The 14,322-nt window shown below is 44.4% G+C and overlaps 1 protein-coding gene across 2 annotated transcripts in view; it reads right to left on the bottom strand.

Moving 5' to 3' along the window:
* LOC106607173 (protein shisa-9) overlaps positions 1-14,322 on the bottom strand; it is a 92,477-nt gene that overhangs the window by 57,900 nt on the left and 20,255 nt on the right. For both annotated transcript variants that reach the window (XM_014203830.3, XM_014203831.3), the window contains exon 2: positions 6,938-7,053. In XM_014203830.3, coding sequence (XP_014059305.1) covers positions 6,938-7,053 — 116 coding nt within the window. The remainder of the gene's footprint in view (positions 1-6,937; positions 7,054-14,322) is intronic.

Below are 14,322 nucleotides of genomic sequence, written 5' to 3'. Positions count from 1 at the left end.
CTTGACTTTGTTGTCCTTAAGCCATTTTGCCACAACTTTGGAAGTATGCTTGGGGTCATTGTTCATTTGGAAGACACATTTGCGACCAAGCTTTAACTTCCTGACTGACGTCTTGAGATGTTGCTTCAATATATCCACATCATTTTCCTGCCTCATGATGCCATCTATTTTGTGAAGTGCACCAGTCCCTCCTGCAGCAAAGCAGCCCCACAACATGATGCTGCCACCCCCGTGCTTTACTGTTGGGATGGTGCTCTTCAGCTTGCAAGCCTCCCCCTTTTTCCTCCAAACATAGCGATGGTCATTATGGCCAAACAGTTCTATTTTTGTTTCATCAGACCAGAGGACATTTCTCCAAAAAGTACATTCTTCGTCCCAATGTGCAGTTGCAAACCGTAGTCTGGCTTTTCTATGGCGGTTTTGGAGCAGTGGCTTCTTCCTTGCTGAGCAGCCTTTCAGGTTATGTCGATATAGGACTCGTTTTACTGTGGATATAGATAGATACTTTTGTACCTGTTTCCTCCAGCATCTTCACAAGGTCCTTTGCTGTTGTTCTGGGATTGATTTGCACTTTTCGCACCAAAGTACGTTCATCTCTAGGAGACAGAACGCGTCTCCTTCCTGAGCGGTATGACGGCTGCATGGTCCCATGGTGTATATACTTGCATACTGTTGTTTGTACAGATGAACGTGGTACCTTCAGGCATTTGGAAATTTCTCCCACGGATGAACCAGACAAATGTTTTCTGAGGTCTTGGCTGATTTCTTTTGATTTTCCCATGATGTCAAGCAAAGAGGCACTGAGTTTGAAGGTAGGCCTTGAAACACCTCCAATTGACTCAAATGATATCAATTAGCCTATCAGAAGCTTCTAAAGCCATGACATCATTTTCTGTAATTTTCCAAGTTGTTTAAAGGCACAGTCAACTTAGTGTATGTAAACTTCTGACCCACTGAAATTGTGATACAGTGAATTGTAAGTGAAATAATCTGTCTGTTGTCACGTTCTGAATCCTCAAATTCCCTGTCATAAAGGAGCCAAGGCGCAGCGTGCCGGTAATTCCACATCTTTATTTAGGGAAACCGAAACCAAAACAATAAACAGGTACGCAGTAAGAACGTAACGCACTGTGCCGTACACACACAGAAATAACAATAACCCACAAACACAGGTGGGGAACAGGCTGCCTAAGTATGATTCCTAACCAGAGACAACGATAGACAGCTGCCTCTGATTAGGAACCATACTCGGCCCAACAAAGAAATATAAAAACAACATAGACATACAACACATAGAATGCCCACCCCATGTCACACCCTGACCTAACCAAACAAAGAAAAACGACTCTCTCAGGTCAGGGCGTGACATCTGTAAACAATTGTTGGAAAAATGTCTTGTCATGCACACAGTAGACGTGCTAACCGACTTGCCAAAACTATAGTTTGTTAACAAGAAATTTGTGGAGTTGTTGAAAAATGAGTTTTAATGACTCCAACCTAAGTGTATGTAAACTTCCGACTTCAACTGTACATAGAAATTAACATGCATATACACCCCCCTCCCCCCTTTTCACTTAACACCCCCTCCGCCCATCCCAATTCCCTAATTTTCTTGTTTTGATTTCAATGGCACACTGATGCTATCACTCTCCCCCTCACAGACTGCCTCTGCAACATGCAAATTACACACGCTCCACAAATGCAGATCCCCCTTATCTACAAAGAGAGCAGGAACAGTGCCAATACAGAACTTGCACACAGTGCGCCCAGCCAAGATTATTCAATGCAGGGGTATTTTCCTCTGAACGTGTTTGTTTAGATAGCGGTTAGCCACTGTATGAGCAGGGTCAACTTCGTCATCACTACAGTATCAGCGTCATCAACAACATCAGGTGCATCGTCTTCATCGTGTTCAATAACAGTAGTGTAATTGTTGTTATTGCCAAAACATTAACAAATGATGAATGTTGAGATCGGTCTGTTCAAGCATATAATAAAGCTTTAATAATTCATGGTGCAGTTCTAAGGAGTTTAGACCAGCCAGTCTCCTGCAGCCAGTCTCCTGCAGCCAGTCTCCTGCAGCCAATCTCCTGCATTGTAATGAACCATTAGCTCTGTCCATGGTGCTCAAACACAGCTCACAGACAGCAGAAACAAGTGGGATTAGAATAGGCTAGCCCTTGTGCTTTGTGCGCTCTCAATCATTCTCTCTTTCCATCTGTTAGTTTCTCACTTCCTGCTTTCAGTCCCTCTGTTTCTGTCCTTACCCAATTTCCTCTCGTTCTCTTCATGTTCTTGTCTTTCTCTCTCTATTCCCCAAAATCGATATAAAATGTCCTCAGTCTCTTTATTTGTCATTCTGTCTCTATCTCTTTCCCTCCGTTGTTTCACAGAGGAACACGCACGGCCTGTTCACTGGGAGCTGTTTACCCTCAGGGCAGCTCTCCACTCAGGGCAGCTCTCCACACAGAGCAGCTCTGTCCAGCTGTCCCACTCACTGCCATGAGAATGCTCTCATACAACACACACACACACACACACACACACACACACACACACACACACACACACACACACACACACACACACACACACACACACACACACACACACACACACACACACACACACACACTGTATTATACACACACACACATTCACATAGGCCTGTAGTACATATAATACATGCCAAACACACTCTAACATAGACACCCTCACAGGAACACACAATCCCAAAAGGAACACTCAATTCTATCACAACTCATGTAGATACCTATACACTTTAATTACCAGCTCATAGCCACTCACTGACAAGAATAATACACACATGCACACACGTTATAATTCTCTACCAGCGTTGGCCTCACATATGGTATATACTGTTCAGGGAACAGTCTCAACACTCCGCACAGTATATTCAATTGTTATTGCAAAGGCACTAGAGCACAATTGCACACACTTACACACACACACACATACTGAACACACACACACACACTCTCTGCCGGGATTGTCCACTAACCCCATCCTCACACTCTCAGACACTGATCTAGATGCAGCCTTAACCAGATCATGTCAGATAAAGCACTGAGATTACCGGGCAGAGCAGTATGGGGTGGAATAACAATAATGAAAACATGTGCAGAGCCAGTGTTTTACACTCTCATCCACCTCGGTAGACTAGGCTGCACCTGTAAGTCCTCTCTTTAATGTTCATCATGACACAATGTCACACCTCAGTCAATGTCCTTCTTTCATCTGGTATTATTATTATTATTTTTTTTTACCCATATCTTTCTGGGAATTCCTCAATAGATATGTCACCCCATCATTACTGTCTCTCTCTCTCATCTTTTTAAATGTCTGCATTTTATTTTACCCTTATCTATTACAATCCCTACGTTCCCTCATTTCCATCCCATTCTCTCACCTTGTCACAGACGGGTCTCTCTGGCCTCAACGTCCCATTATATCAGCCCTCCACAGATAATGATCACTTAAAGACTCATTTAATGGTCAACGCTAGTCAGAGACAGGAGAAAGGAAGGAGAGATGGGGAGTGAGTGTTGTTTGGCAAAAGAATAAAGAGGAGTAGAGATGAAGGGAAGGTGGAGACTGATGAGCGTAGGTTGGCATGAACGGGACGGAGAAAGGAATTGTTGCAATAGAGTGAAGATGAAAGCAAAGTGTGTGTGTGTGCTGGAGGGGAATGGGGTTCAGAGGGATTTGAGGGGGATCTAATTAGTAAACAGATGAACTGTGTTGTGCTATATCAACAGGTCCCGGACCAGAACAAAGATAACTACACCTTCATTAAAGATGACCAGCCTGTCCCTGCACTTCCGCTCGGCCATGGAGGGAGACAGCAGGGTTTTCTATGGAATTAAAGATGACCAGCCTGTCCCTGCACTTCCGCTCGGCCATGGAGGGAGACAGCAGGGTTTTCTATGGAATTAAAGATGACCAGCCTGTCCCTGCACTTCCGCTCGGCCATGGAGGGAGACAGCAGGGGCTGCTATGGAATTAAAGATGACCAGCGTGTCCCTGCACTTCCGCTCGGCCATGGAGGGAGACAGCAGGGTTTTCTATGGAATTAAAGATGACCAGCCTGTCCCTGCACTTCCGCTCGGCCATGGAGGGAGACAGCAGGGTTTTCTATGGAATTAAAGATGACCAGCCTGTCCCTGCACTTCCGCTCGGCCATGGAGGGAGACAGCAGGGGCTGCTATGGAATTAAAGATGACCAGCCTGTCCCTGCACTTCCGCTCGGCCATGGAGGGAGACAGCAGGGTTTTCTATGGAATTAAAGATGACCAGCCTGTCCCTGCACTTCCGCTCGGCCATGGAGGGAGACAGCAGGGTTTTCTATGGAATTAAAGATGACCAGCCTGTCCCTGCACTTCCGCTCGGCCATGGAGGGAGACAGCAGGGTTTTCTATGGAATTAAAGATGACCAGCCTGTCCCTGCACTTCCGCTCGGCCATGGAGGGAGACAGCAGGGTTTTCTATGGAATTAAAGATGACCAGCCTGTCCCTGCACTTCCGCTCGGCCATGGAGGGAGACAGCAGGGTTTTCTATGGAATTAAAGATGACCAGCCTGTCCCTGCACTTCCGCTCGGCCATGGAGGGAGACAGCAGGGTTTTCTATGGAATTAAAGATGACCAGCCTGTCCCTGCACTTCCGCTCGGCCATGGAGGGAGACAGCAGGGGCTGCTATGGAATTAAAGATGACCAGCCTGTCCCTGCACTTCCGCTCGGCCATGGAGGGAGACAGCAGGGTTTTCTATGGAATTAAAGATGACCAGCCTGTCCCTGCACTTCCGCTCGGCCATGGAGGGAGACAGCAGGGTTTTCTATGGAATTAAAGATGACCAGCCTGTCCCTGCACTTCCGCTCGGCCATGGAGGGAGACAGCAGGGTTTTCTATGGAATTGAGCCTTCCTCCTAGCTCAATAACAAGTGTCTGCATGCGTGCGCGTCAAATCAAATTTGATTTGTTACATGCTTCGTATACAACAGGTGTAGACCAACAGTGAAACGCTTACTTACGGGCAAGAATTGAAAAATAATAGAAAAATAATAACAGAAGGAATAAATACACAATAAGTAATGATACCTTGGCTATATACACAGGGTACCAGTACCATGTGTGTGCATCTAAAATACAGTCGTGGCCAAAAGTTTTGAGAATGACACAAATATTAATATTCACAAAGTCTGCTGCCTCAGTTTATATGATGGCAATTTGCATATACTCCAGAATGTTATGAAGAGTGATCAGATTAATTGCAATTAATTGCAAAGTCCCTCTTTGCCATGCAAATGAACTGAATCCCCCAAAAACATTTCTACTGCATTTCAGCCCTGCCACAAAAGGACCAGCTGACATCATGTCAGTGATTCTCTCGTTAACACAGGTGTGAGTGTTGACGAGGACAAGGCTGGAGATCACTCTGTCATGCTGATTGAGTTCGATTAACAGACTGGAAGCTTCAAAAGGAGGGTGGTGCTTGGAATCATTGTTCTTTCTCTGTCAACCATGGTTACCTGCAAGGAAACACGTGCCGTCATCATTGCTTTGCACAAAAAGGGCTTCACAGGCAAGGATATTGCTGCCAGTAAGATTGCACCTAAATCAACCATTTATCAGATCATCAAGAACTTCAAGGAGAGCGGTTCAATTGTTGTGAAGAAGGCTTCAGGGTGCCCAAGTAAGTCCAGCAAGCGCCAGGACTGTCTCCTAAAGTTGATTCAGCTGCAGGATCGGGGCACCACTAGTACAGAGCTTGCTCAGGAATGGCAGCAGGCAGGTGTGAGTGCATCTGCACACACAGTGAGGCGAAGACTTTTGGAGGATGGCCTGGTGTCAAGAAGGGCAGCAAAGAAGCCACTTCTCTCCAGGAAAAACATCAGGGACAGACTGATATTCTGCAAGAGGTACAGGGATTGGACTGCTGAGGAATGGGGTAAAGTCATTTTCTCTGATGAATCCCCTTTCTGATTGTTTGGGGCATCCGGAAAAAAGCTTGTCCGGAGAAGACAAGGTGAGCGCTAGCATCAGTCCTGTGTCATGCCAACAGTAAAGCATCCTGAGACCATTCATGTGTGGGGTTGCTTCTCAGCCAAGGGACTGGGCTCACTCACAGTTTTGCCTAAGAACACAGCCATGAATAAAGAATGGTACCAACACATCCTCCGAGAGCAACTTCTCCCAACCATCCAGGAACAGCTTGGTGACAAACAATGCCTTTTCCAGCATGATGGAGCACCTTGCCATAAGGCAAAAGTGATAACTAAGTGGCTTGGGGAACAAAACATTGATATTTTGGGTCCACGGCCAGGAAACTCCCCAGACCTTAATCCCATTGAGAACTTGTGGTCAATCCTCAAGAGGCGGGTGGACAAACAAAAACCCACAAATTCTGACAAACTCCAAGCATTGATTATGCAAGAATGGGCTGCCATCAGTCAGGATGTGGCCCAGAAGTTAATTGACAGCATGCCAGGGAGGATTGCAGAGGTCTTGAAAAAGAAGGGTCAACACTGCAAAGACTCTTTGCATCAACTTCATGTAATTGTCAATAAAAGCCTTTGACACTTATGAAATGATTGTAATTATACTTCAGTTTTCCATAGTAACATCTGACAAAAATATCTAAAGACACTGAAGCAGCAAACTTTGTGGAAATTAATATTTGCGTCATTCTCAAAACTTTTGGCCACGACTGTATAATCCTCAATTCTGACTGCCAGAGTCTGAAATAGTCTGTTGTACCCTATTCAGAGTTAGTAGTGTCCTCATTAGTACATTGAGCACTAAAAGAGCCCTCGTGAGAGTGCTTGCAAAGCGTTGCTGGATCAGTATCCGATATGCTTAATTATACTGAGAGACATCTCCTGTAATAACCCCTGTGCTCCCAAAGAAACAGGCTTACCGTTGTTGCTGCGCAGTGACCTGCCAGAGATCCCATTGGTCCCTATGGGGTGGTGTCCCCCAGTCCCGTCCACTCCACCCACTTCTCCGGGCTGCTTCAACAACTCTGTCAAGGCCCTGCAGAGAGAAAGACAAGTGTTAGGTTAAAGATCACCCATCAGTAAGACGAGAGAACATTGTGTCAAATCGATTGAGATCACCATAGAATAAACCCCTTCTACAACATCAAATCAAACGGAAGTGTGCTGCCATCATTTCCTAATCTGTGTGATTTGATCACAATAAAAGCCCTCTTATATGTGATGTCCATTGGTGTGTAAAACAAACGCTTTAGTCATAGTGTAGTATAGTACTGACTGCTAGAACTTTTGAATGGTACATGCCAGCTGACAGCTCAGCTGGCTAGACATGAGCCCCGGACAGTAGGTCAGTACTGTTGTGATAGGAAAGAGGGTTAATATGTAGATCATGCTGACAGACTGAATGACAGCAGGGATAGACAAGGACTAAGTCCCGAGGCCATGCTGAAATACTGTCCCTCTGTTTTTCATGCTTTTCTTTTCACTTGTTGGGTTTCTCTCTAAAATGCCCTCCAGTCACCCATTCAGCAGTACACAAACAAACACTCTACTCCTTAACTCATTACCACCAGTTAGTTTCTGTCTGTCTGGCTAGTGTCTGTCTTTTCTCACTCGTTCCCACTGTTTCATCCGTCTCCTACTTGGCTAAAGCATTTCTCTCTCTTTCTCATCCTCTCTTTGTTTTCTTTCTCTCGGGCATTGCTGAGGGTGCTGTTATTGTGGAGTGCTGTTTGTTCCACCTTCTCAACACAGCTGTCAGCTCTCTGAACCCATATTCTAACCCCCCAGGACTGTCACATCTCCTAGCTAATGTAAAGATGTAAAGGGATGATGTGATTTGATGTGAAAACATTGCAAGACTTTTCAAAGAAATTCCCAGAGCCCTCTCTTAGGTTCAGACATTACAAGGGCAAGGAAATGTTTAAACCACGATGGCAGCCAAATGCCCTGGCGAATCCCATGCTCAGCTACATTCCCATGCACAGCCAATCGTGATCTGTCTCTTTTATCATAAGAACCTGGGTTGGACGAGCCAGTGTTCCTCAAACACAATTCTCGGGCTGACAGAACTATTTCTCAAGGTGTTGTTTCAAACATTACATTCTCTCTGCCAGAATGTTACAAAGGAAATTGTGTTAGATAGCTCTTCCAATCCTACTGCAGTGGGCAAATGTCAGCTACTTAGAAAAAAGCTCAGATTTAGAAAATGCGATTTTATGGCTTTGTACATTTCAAAAAGCCCTTGTAGTTTGTCACTGAAGATGTTCATTGGGGCGTTAGTATGTTTCGTCTCTCTCTCTCTCTCTCTCTCTCTCTCTCTCTCTCTCTCTCTCTCTCTCTCTCTCTCTCTCTCTCTCTCTCTCTCTCTCTCTCTCACACACACTGTGCCACTTTGTTAAGAGAGGGCCAACATTGTTTTCCAGATTCTATACATTACAGGGGTTATCTTGAGGTTTTGTCAGATAGGGCCACAGATGAGAGATTCATTTGCAGTTTAATTACTTAAAATGGATTGTGTGCTGTAATACAAGAAAGGAAATGAATCGATTAATGAATTAAAGATAACCATAAAGTTTTGTGCACCCTCATCAGCAGTAGTGTGTCAGCAGAAAGGAGAAAAGTTAAGTTGGGAAAGTTTAAGTTCGACCTGAGGGGCTTTACTGTATGAGGCAAGATCCCGGAAATTCTTGAGGCATATCGTTGCTATTTCCTCCATATGCTGGTTGGTCTGTCCTGCTGATGATGACTTCTGTAGTACTGCAGTGTCTGAGGTTTCCACAGGGTTGACTTGTCAGTTGCTTTGAGTGACATTTGAAGGGAACGAACACGTGAAAAAATGGACAGGTGGAAACTCAGCACTTACTGGGCTGGTAAAATTCATAATGGTTACAAATTAAAAGAGTTTAAAGCCTCCGTGCAAATGTGTTTTTGGCGCACCAATTAAATATGGATGGTAATTACATCAAATGGATTTCACAATCTATCCATCATCTTCTCAACCAAGCGCAAATCTTGGCTGTGCGCAATCATTGATTATTCAGTGGTTTATAGAAAAATATTAGCTTAAATCATGTTCACACAGCATGTCAACTTAAGGGGAAACATGTTGCCCTTAATTAAACCATCACAATTCAGTAAAGTAATTATTATGATTGTCTTGTATTAATTAGAGACGTATAAGCCTGGAACCAGCCTTTTGAAAGTCCCCCAACTAGGTCCTCACGCTACATGAAGCTAATTAACCTGTCTGTGCTGTCCACAGAGGGAGCACTACAGCACTACAGAAGCACCTAGAGGTCATGTGACGTGTGAAAACGTCTCCGATCATTGAAACACCGCCATTCTAGGAGAGGTGAGGCGAGGACTTGTTTACGCCACAAACAACTAGATTGAATGATTGAACAAAGGACATAGACTCAATTATTTAGAACGATTTTACACTGAGTTAGGTTTGTGAGTTGCTTCACTCATTGATGGATGCTACAGTGTAGTGCACGCAGGTTTACAGAGTCAAATTAATTACACTGTAATAATGTCTGATACTCAAAGCTGGATTCCTCTGGTATTGTTCAAGCATGAATCAAATTATGCTAATGATAACTTCTGTTGTGATTTCAACCATCTGTAGCTAATTGTTGAGTTTCTTGCTGATGCACTACACAAGAACAAAGGCATGAGGCAACGCTACTTCCATTCCTTTTCTTAGATCAATTATATTCAATTATAAACAGCTCTGGGATCGGCGTGAAGGTCCTGTTACTCTGAGATTTTACCATCACCCTAGTGGAGGCAGTGGGGGTTCAGGTTGGAGTTGAGGCCTGCCCATCTCCTCTGCACTCCCTGTGGGTGGTAAGGGTGAGGCCTCTATCTCCTCTGCACTCCCTGTGGGTGGTAAGGGTGAGGCCTCTATCTCCTCTGCACTCCCTGTGGGTGGTAAGGGTGAGGCCTCTATCTCCTCTGCACTCCCTGTGGGTGGTAAGGGTGAGGCCTCTATCTCCTCCGCACTCCCTGTGGGTGGTAAGGGTGAGGCCTCTATCTCCTCTGCACTCCATGTGGGTGGTAAGGGTGAGGCCTCTATCTCCTCTGCACTCCCTGTGGGTGGTAAGGGTGAGGCCTCTATCTCCTCCGCCCTCCCTGTGGGTGGTAAGGGTGAGGCCTCTATCTCCTCTGCACTCCCTGTGGGTGGTAAGGGTGAGGCCTCTATCTCCTCTGCACTCCCTGTGGGTGGTAAGGGTGAGGCCTCTATCTCCTCTGCACTCCCTGTGGGGGGTAAGGCCACAATCAAAGTGAGTGGTGTTGTGTATTAGTTCATTACCAGCAGACAGCTGGAGCCCCCTGAGCAGAAGAGGCCTGCTGTGACCCCCTGCAGTCCCAGCCAGGAGCCAGGGTGTCTCACTGTTTACCTCCAGCTGCTGTCCACTGCTGTACAGTACAGTAAAATAGAATAGAATTCAGATTTCATAATTTAGTTTATTGTCCTTTCAAGGCGTAAATTACAGAACACTTCTGCATGTTTATATCACCTTTACTGTCCACTGCTCTGGGGTATGTTTGAAATCCTTTATTCTTGACACTGTAGTGTCTGAATCACCACCACTGTCACACCAAGTTAGTGTGTTTTTATTTGCCTCTACCATCCACCACTAGCTATAGTGTTTGTTAATACACTTTGTCTTATTTCTACGTGGGGTTTTATCTGTGGCACCCCACCTCGTGTTCAGTCCACCGGGGTTATTATGAGGACACCCCACTGAGTCACCCCCAAATCCCACTGAGGGTGTGCTGCCGAGGCTAAGTGTGGGTGGGAACTTGAGCTACCACAAAAGTTTCCCAAACAAAAAGATCAAATAAACCCTCCAGCGCAGAAAACTAATTCTGGACTGCATGGTGCGACAATGGCTTGGTTCACATTATTTCACTCCCTAAGTAATTTGATTTGATTTGAAATGCCATCATAGCGCCCAACAGCCAGCTTCACTCACCAGGCGTGAAAGTTTAGTCATTTTGTACACATTCCTCATCTGTAGCTCTGCTCTTTCTTTGTCTTGGTGTTCTAGGCTGACAGAACCAACAGCTCTCCCTAAACCCTGTCTCCCTTGATCAATAATGTAGGCTGTGTCTCCCTGGTGCTCGCTAAGGGAGGGATGTAGTAGCAGAATTGACACCCTGAGTCTCCCACCCCCGGTGCTCAGAGCCGAGTTCCCTCTCACCCAGGGAGGCTGACGCTGTAGCTACCACTGCCAGATAGTGAGCCCCAGCAGTGTTAGTGCCTGCAGCTGCCTGCCACTGTCTCCCCTACTTTGGTATTGGACGCGACAGCTGCCAAATAGTGCCTCTTAGCATGGCTGTGTGACTATGCCAGGATATGTTTATGTTTGTATTTGGGTGGGTGGGCATGACTGTGCTGTCTGCAGTGGCCTGGTTCCCTTCTGAGGAGTTGTGTGTGTGAAATGTGTATAGTATGTATAGTTGCTGAAGCTACTTCTCCACAACACACACAAACACCATTTGTTACACCCTTCATCATTCCTTGAATGAAAAGTAATTCCAGCACCTCATTCACATTCAACCATTGGATAGGCTGGACTCTGGAGGAGCACCTCTTCGATCAAGCTAGGCTTTGGGCAAAGATGTCATGGGAGCTAGGGTTGAATATTTTCCCTGTATTTTACACATGTTCCATTCCGGGAATAAATCACTTTTCTCCCGGGTAGCCCGTTATTTTCCACCAAAACCGGAAGTGTTATTCAAAAGCAGTATAAAGCGTATAAATAGGCCTATGTCTGGATTTGATTGGAGTTTGATAGAAAATACAAGCCTGATTCTACCTGAGCCTGATGAGCCATATATTAAATTAATTTAATGAACACTACATAAAATTCATTTAATGAGCCCAAAATAAATGTGCCGTTAACCAGTACATAGGCCTATATGATATAGATTACTGCTCATTATGCACGACAAAAAAAACAGAAAAGCCCATAGCTAGCTGTATGCTCTCTTTGGTAAATACATGAAACTAGCTCCAGTAGCTAGTCTTTCTGAGTGTGAACTGTATTACTATACTGTATTTTATTATACTGTATTATATGGACTGGAATTACACATATCATTCAAACCATGATAAAGCAGGGAGAGAACATGCAATTCTGGTGCAGCACATCTGGCCTACAAAGTTACAATTATAGGCTAGCGAAAATGATTTAAATGTCTAAATATAATAGGGCCTATTTGTATAATTAGTAGGCTGACGCCTATATACCATTCATAATATTTCCCCTAATGTTATTAGCCTACTTCCTCTTTCTCTCTCTATTGTTACATCATTCCTTCATCACTTTCAACAGTTAAATGAAATATGTTTTATTGTTCTTATCGTCATCATTCTAATGACATGCTTGAATAATATGGGACTAGAATTAAATGCAGAAGGCTTTCACTTCTATTCACAAAGATTGAACGTTATGGGTCTGAATAAATAACTGCTATAGCCTACCGCCATCGCGTTCGCTCTTCTTTCAAACTATCCATGAATTCTATTGGCTGATGTATTTAACATTCAGCAAACAAGAGCTTCTAATAGTCTATTGGTTTAAGAAATGCCAAAAAATATAATGTCCAGCAAGCTCTTCTTGTATAGCTTTTCCTGCATGGGACTCCAAGAGCTAAGGAGTGTTTTTTAAGGAGACAGGCCAGCGGAGTTTAGGTGTATGTGTATTGTGCAAGAGACAGAGACTATAAGTTAGATGCTTATTATGCATAACCCATCATTAATTAGCTAAATAGAAGGCTAATGCTGCATTGAATGTTTTACCTGAAAGAGGTAGGCTAGGACATCTATATATAGGGCTATATATCAATCTACAACAGGATTATCTATTTTGGATGCAATTTTAATGGAGTTGATGGAGAGAGAGTGCTCGCGTGTGCACTGATTTAAAAAGCAACGATATTTGAGTTTTTCAAAAACTCTGCAGCTGCAAAAAATTTTAAAAAACAATCTTTACAGTAAAAAAATAAGGTGACTCCGAAAGCCAGCTAGAGATGGGTAAATTAGACTCGCATTCAGATTTTATACTACTGTAGCATAGACTATGCTGCAGAAAATGAAGGCCTACCTGTCACAAGAAAAAAAGTGACCATGATGAGATGCTAGGTCTACATTGTGAACTGTGCTCAATACTGAGATGGGCTGTCCCAACCCTGAGCGTTGATGATTCATCATGCAGAGGCCGTAGAGAAGCCAGATTTAGACATCACATATCATTTAAGTTCCATTTCACGCATGCTTTTCATAAAAATGTTCCAGTCCCATACTGGCCGTGTAAGATGTCACTGTATATTACCGACCTGCCACGGGGCTCAGGGTTTTGATGACTTAACAATGACATCGTTCCATCCGCCATATCAATGTAATGGCCCTGTAATAGCCTTCCGGCACATTAGCGGTCGAGGCTAACAGACCTGTTTTTGACCGCAGGGACACATGACATAGTGGCCATTTGCTCTGTTGAGTGCTGTGGCTGTTTCCCGTTCCCTGTGTCCGGCTCGCCTGGTCCATCCCCATTTCATAAAGCCCATTTAAAGCCGATTGTTATCAGTCTCCTGCATGGTATCAGTCCTCCTAAATGCTCTGCGGTGATTGATTACGCCTCCCACGGGAATCTCACGTATCTAATTAGTCATCCTGACCCTCCTGCCACCAACACACAAACACATTAAAAATCCTATTTTCCATAACCCCTTAACCTAACCCTAACCTTAACCCTAACTTTAACCCCAACCCTAAGCCTTAAACCTATCCTTATTAACCCTAAGCCTAACTTTAACCCCACATCCTAAACCTAACCCTTAAGCCTACAATAGCATATGAAAAAATTCAGGACATGGAAAAAAGTCCAGACTTTTCAAAAAGGTTATTGTTTTCCTATCTTGTCAGGACATTCTGGTGACTTGTCAGGCCATTGTGGTCCTAATAATGTAGGAAAACATGTCCACACACACACACACACACACACACACACACACACACACACACACACACACACACACACACACACACACACACACACACACACACACACACACACACACACACACACAGGTTACTCTACATAAGCTCATAGCTTGCACACACACAGATGGGCATACCTCTCACAATACATAAGATCAAAGTATTCCCATGCATGTACAGAGTTAGGATACTCTTAGAATACAGAGTGTCACAATGTTTATTCAAATACACCCACCCATATGAGTACACTTTCCTCTAAGCACTTTACCCAAAAGCCAAAATAAACACTTC

Source organism: Salmo salar, chromosome 06 (genome assembly GCF_965601325.2).
Source record: "Salmo salar chromosome 06, fSalSal1, whole genome shotgun sequence".
NCBI lineage: Eukaryota > Metazoa > Chordata > Actinopteri > Salmoniformes > Salmonidae > Salmo > Salmo salar.
Note: the sequence above shows the minus strand (reverse complement) of the source record. Positions and strands in the feature narration are given on the sequence as shown.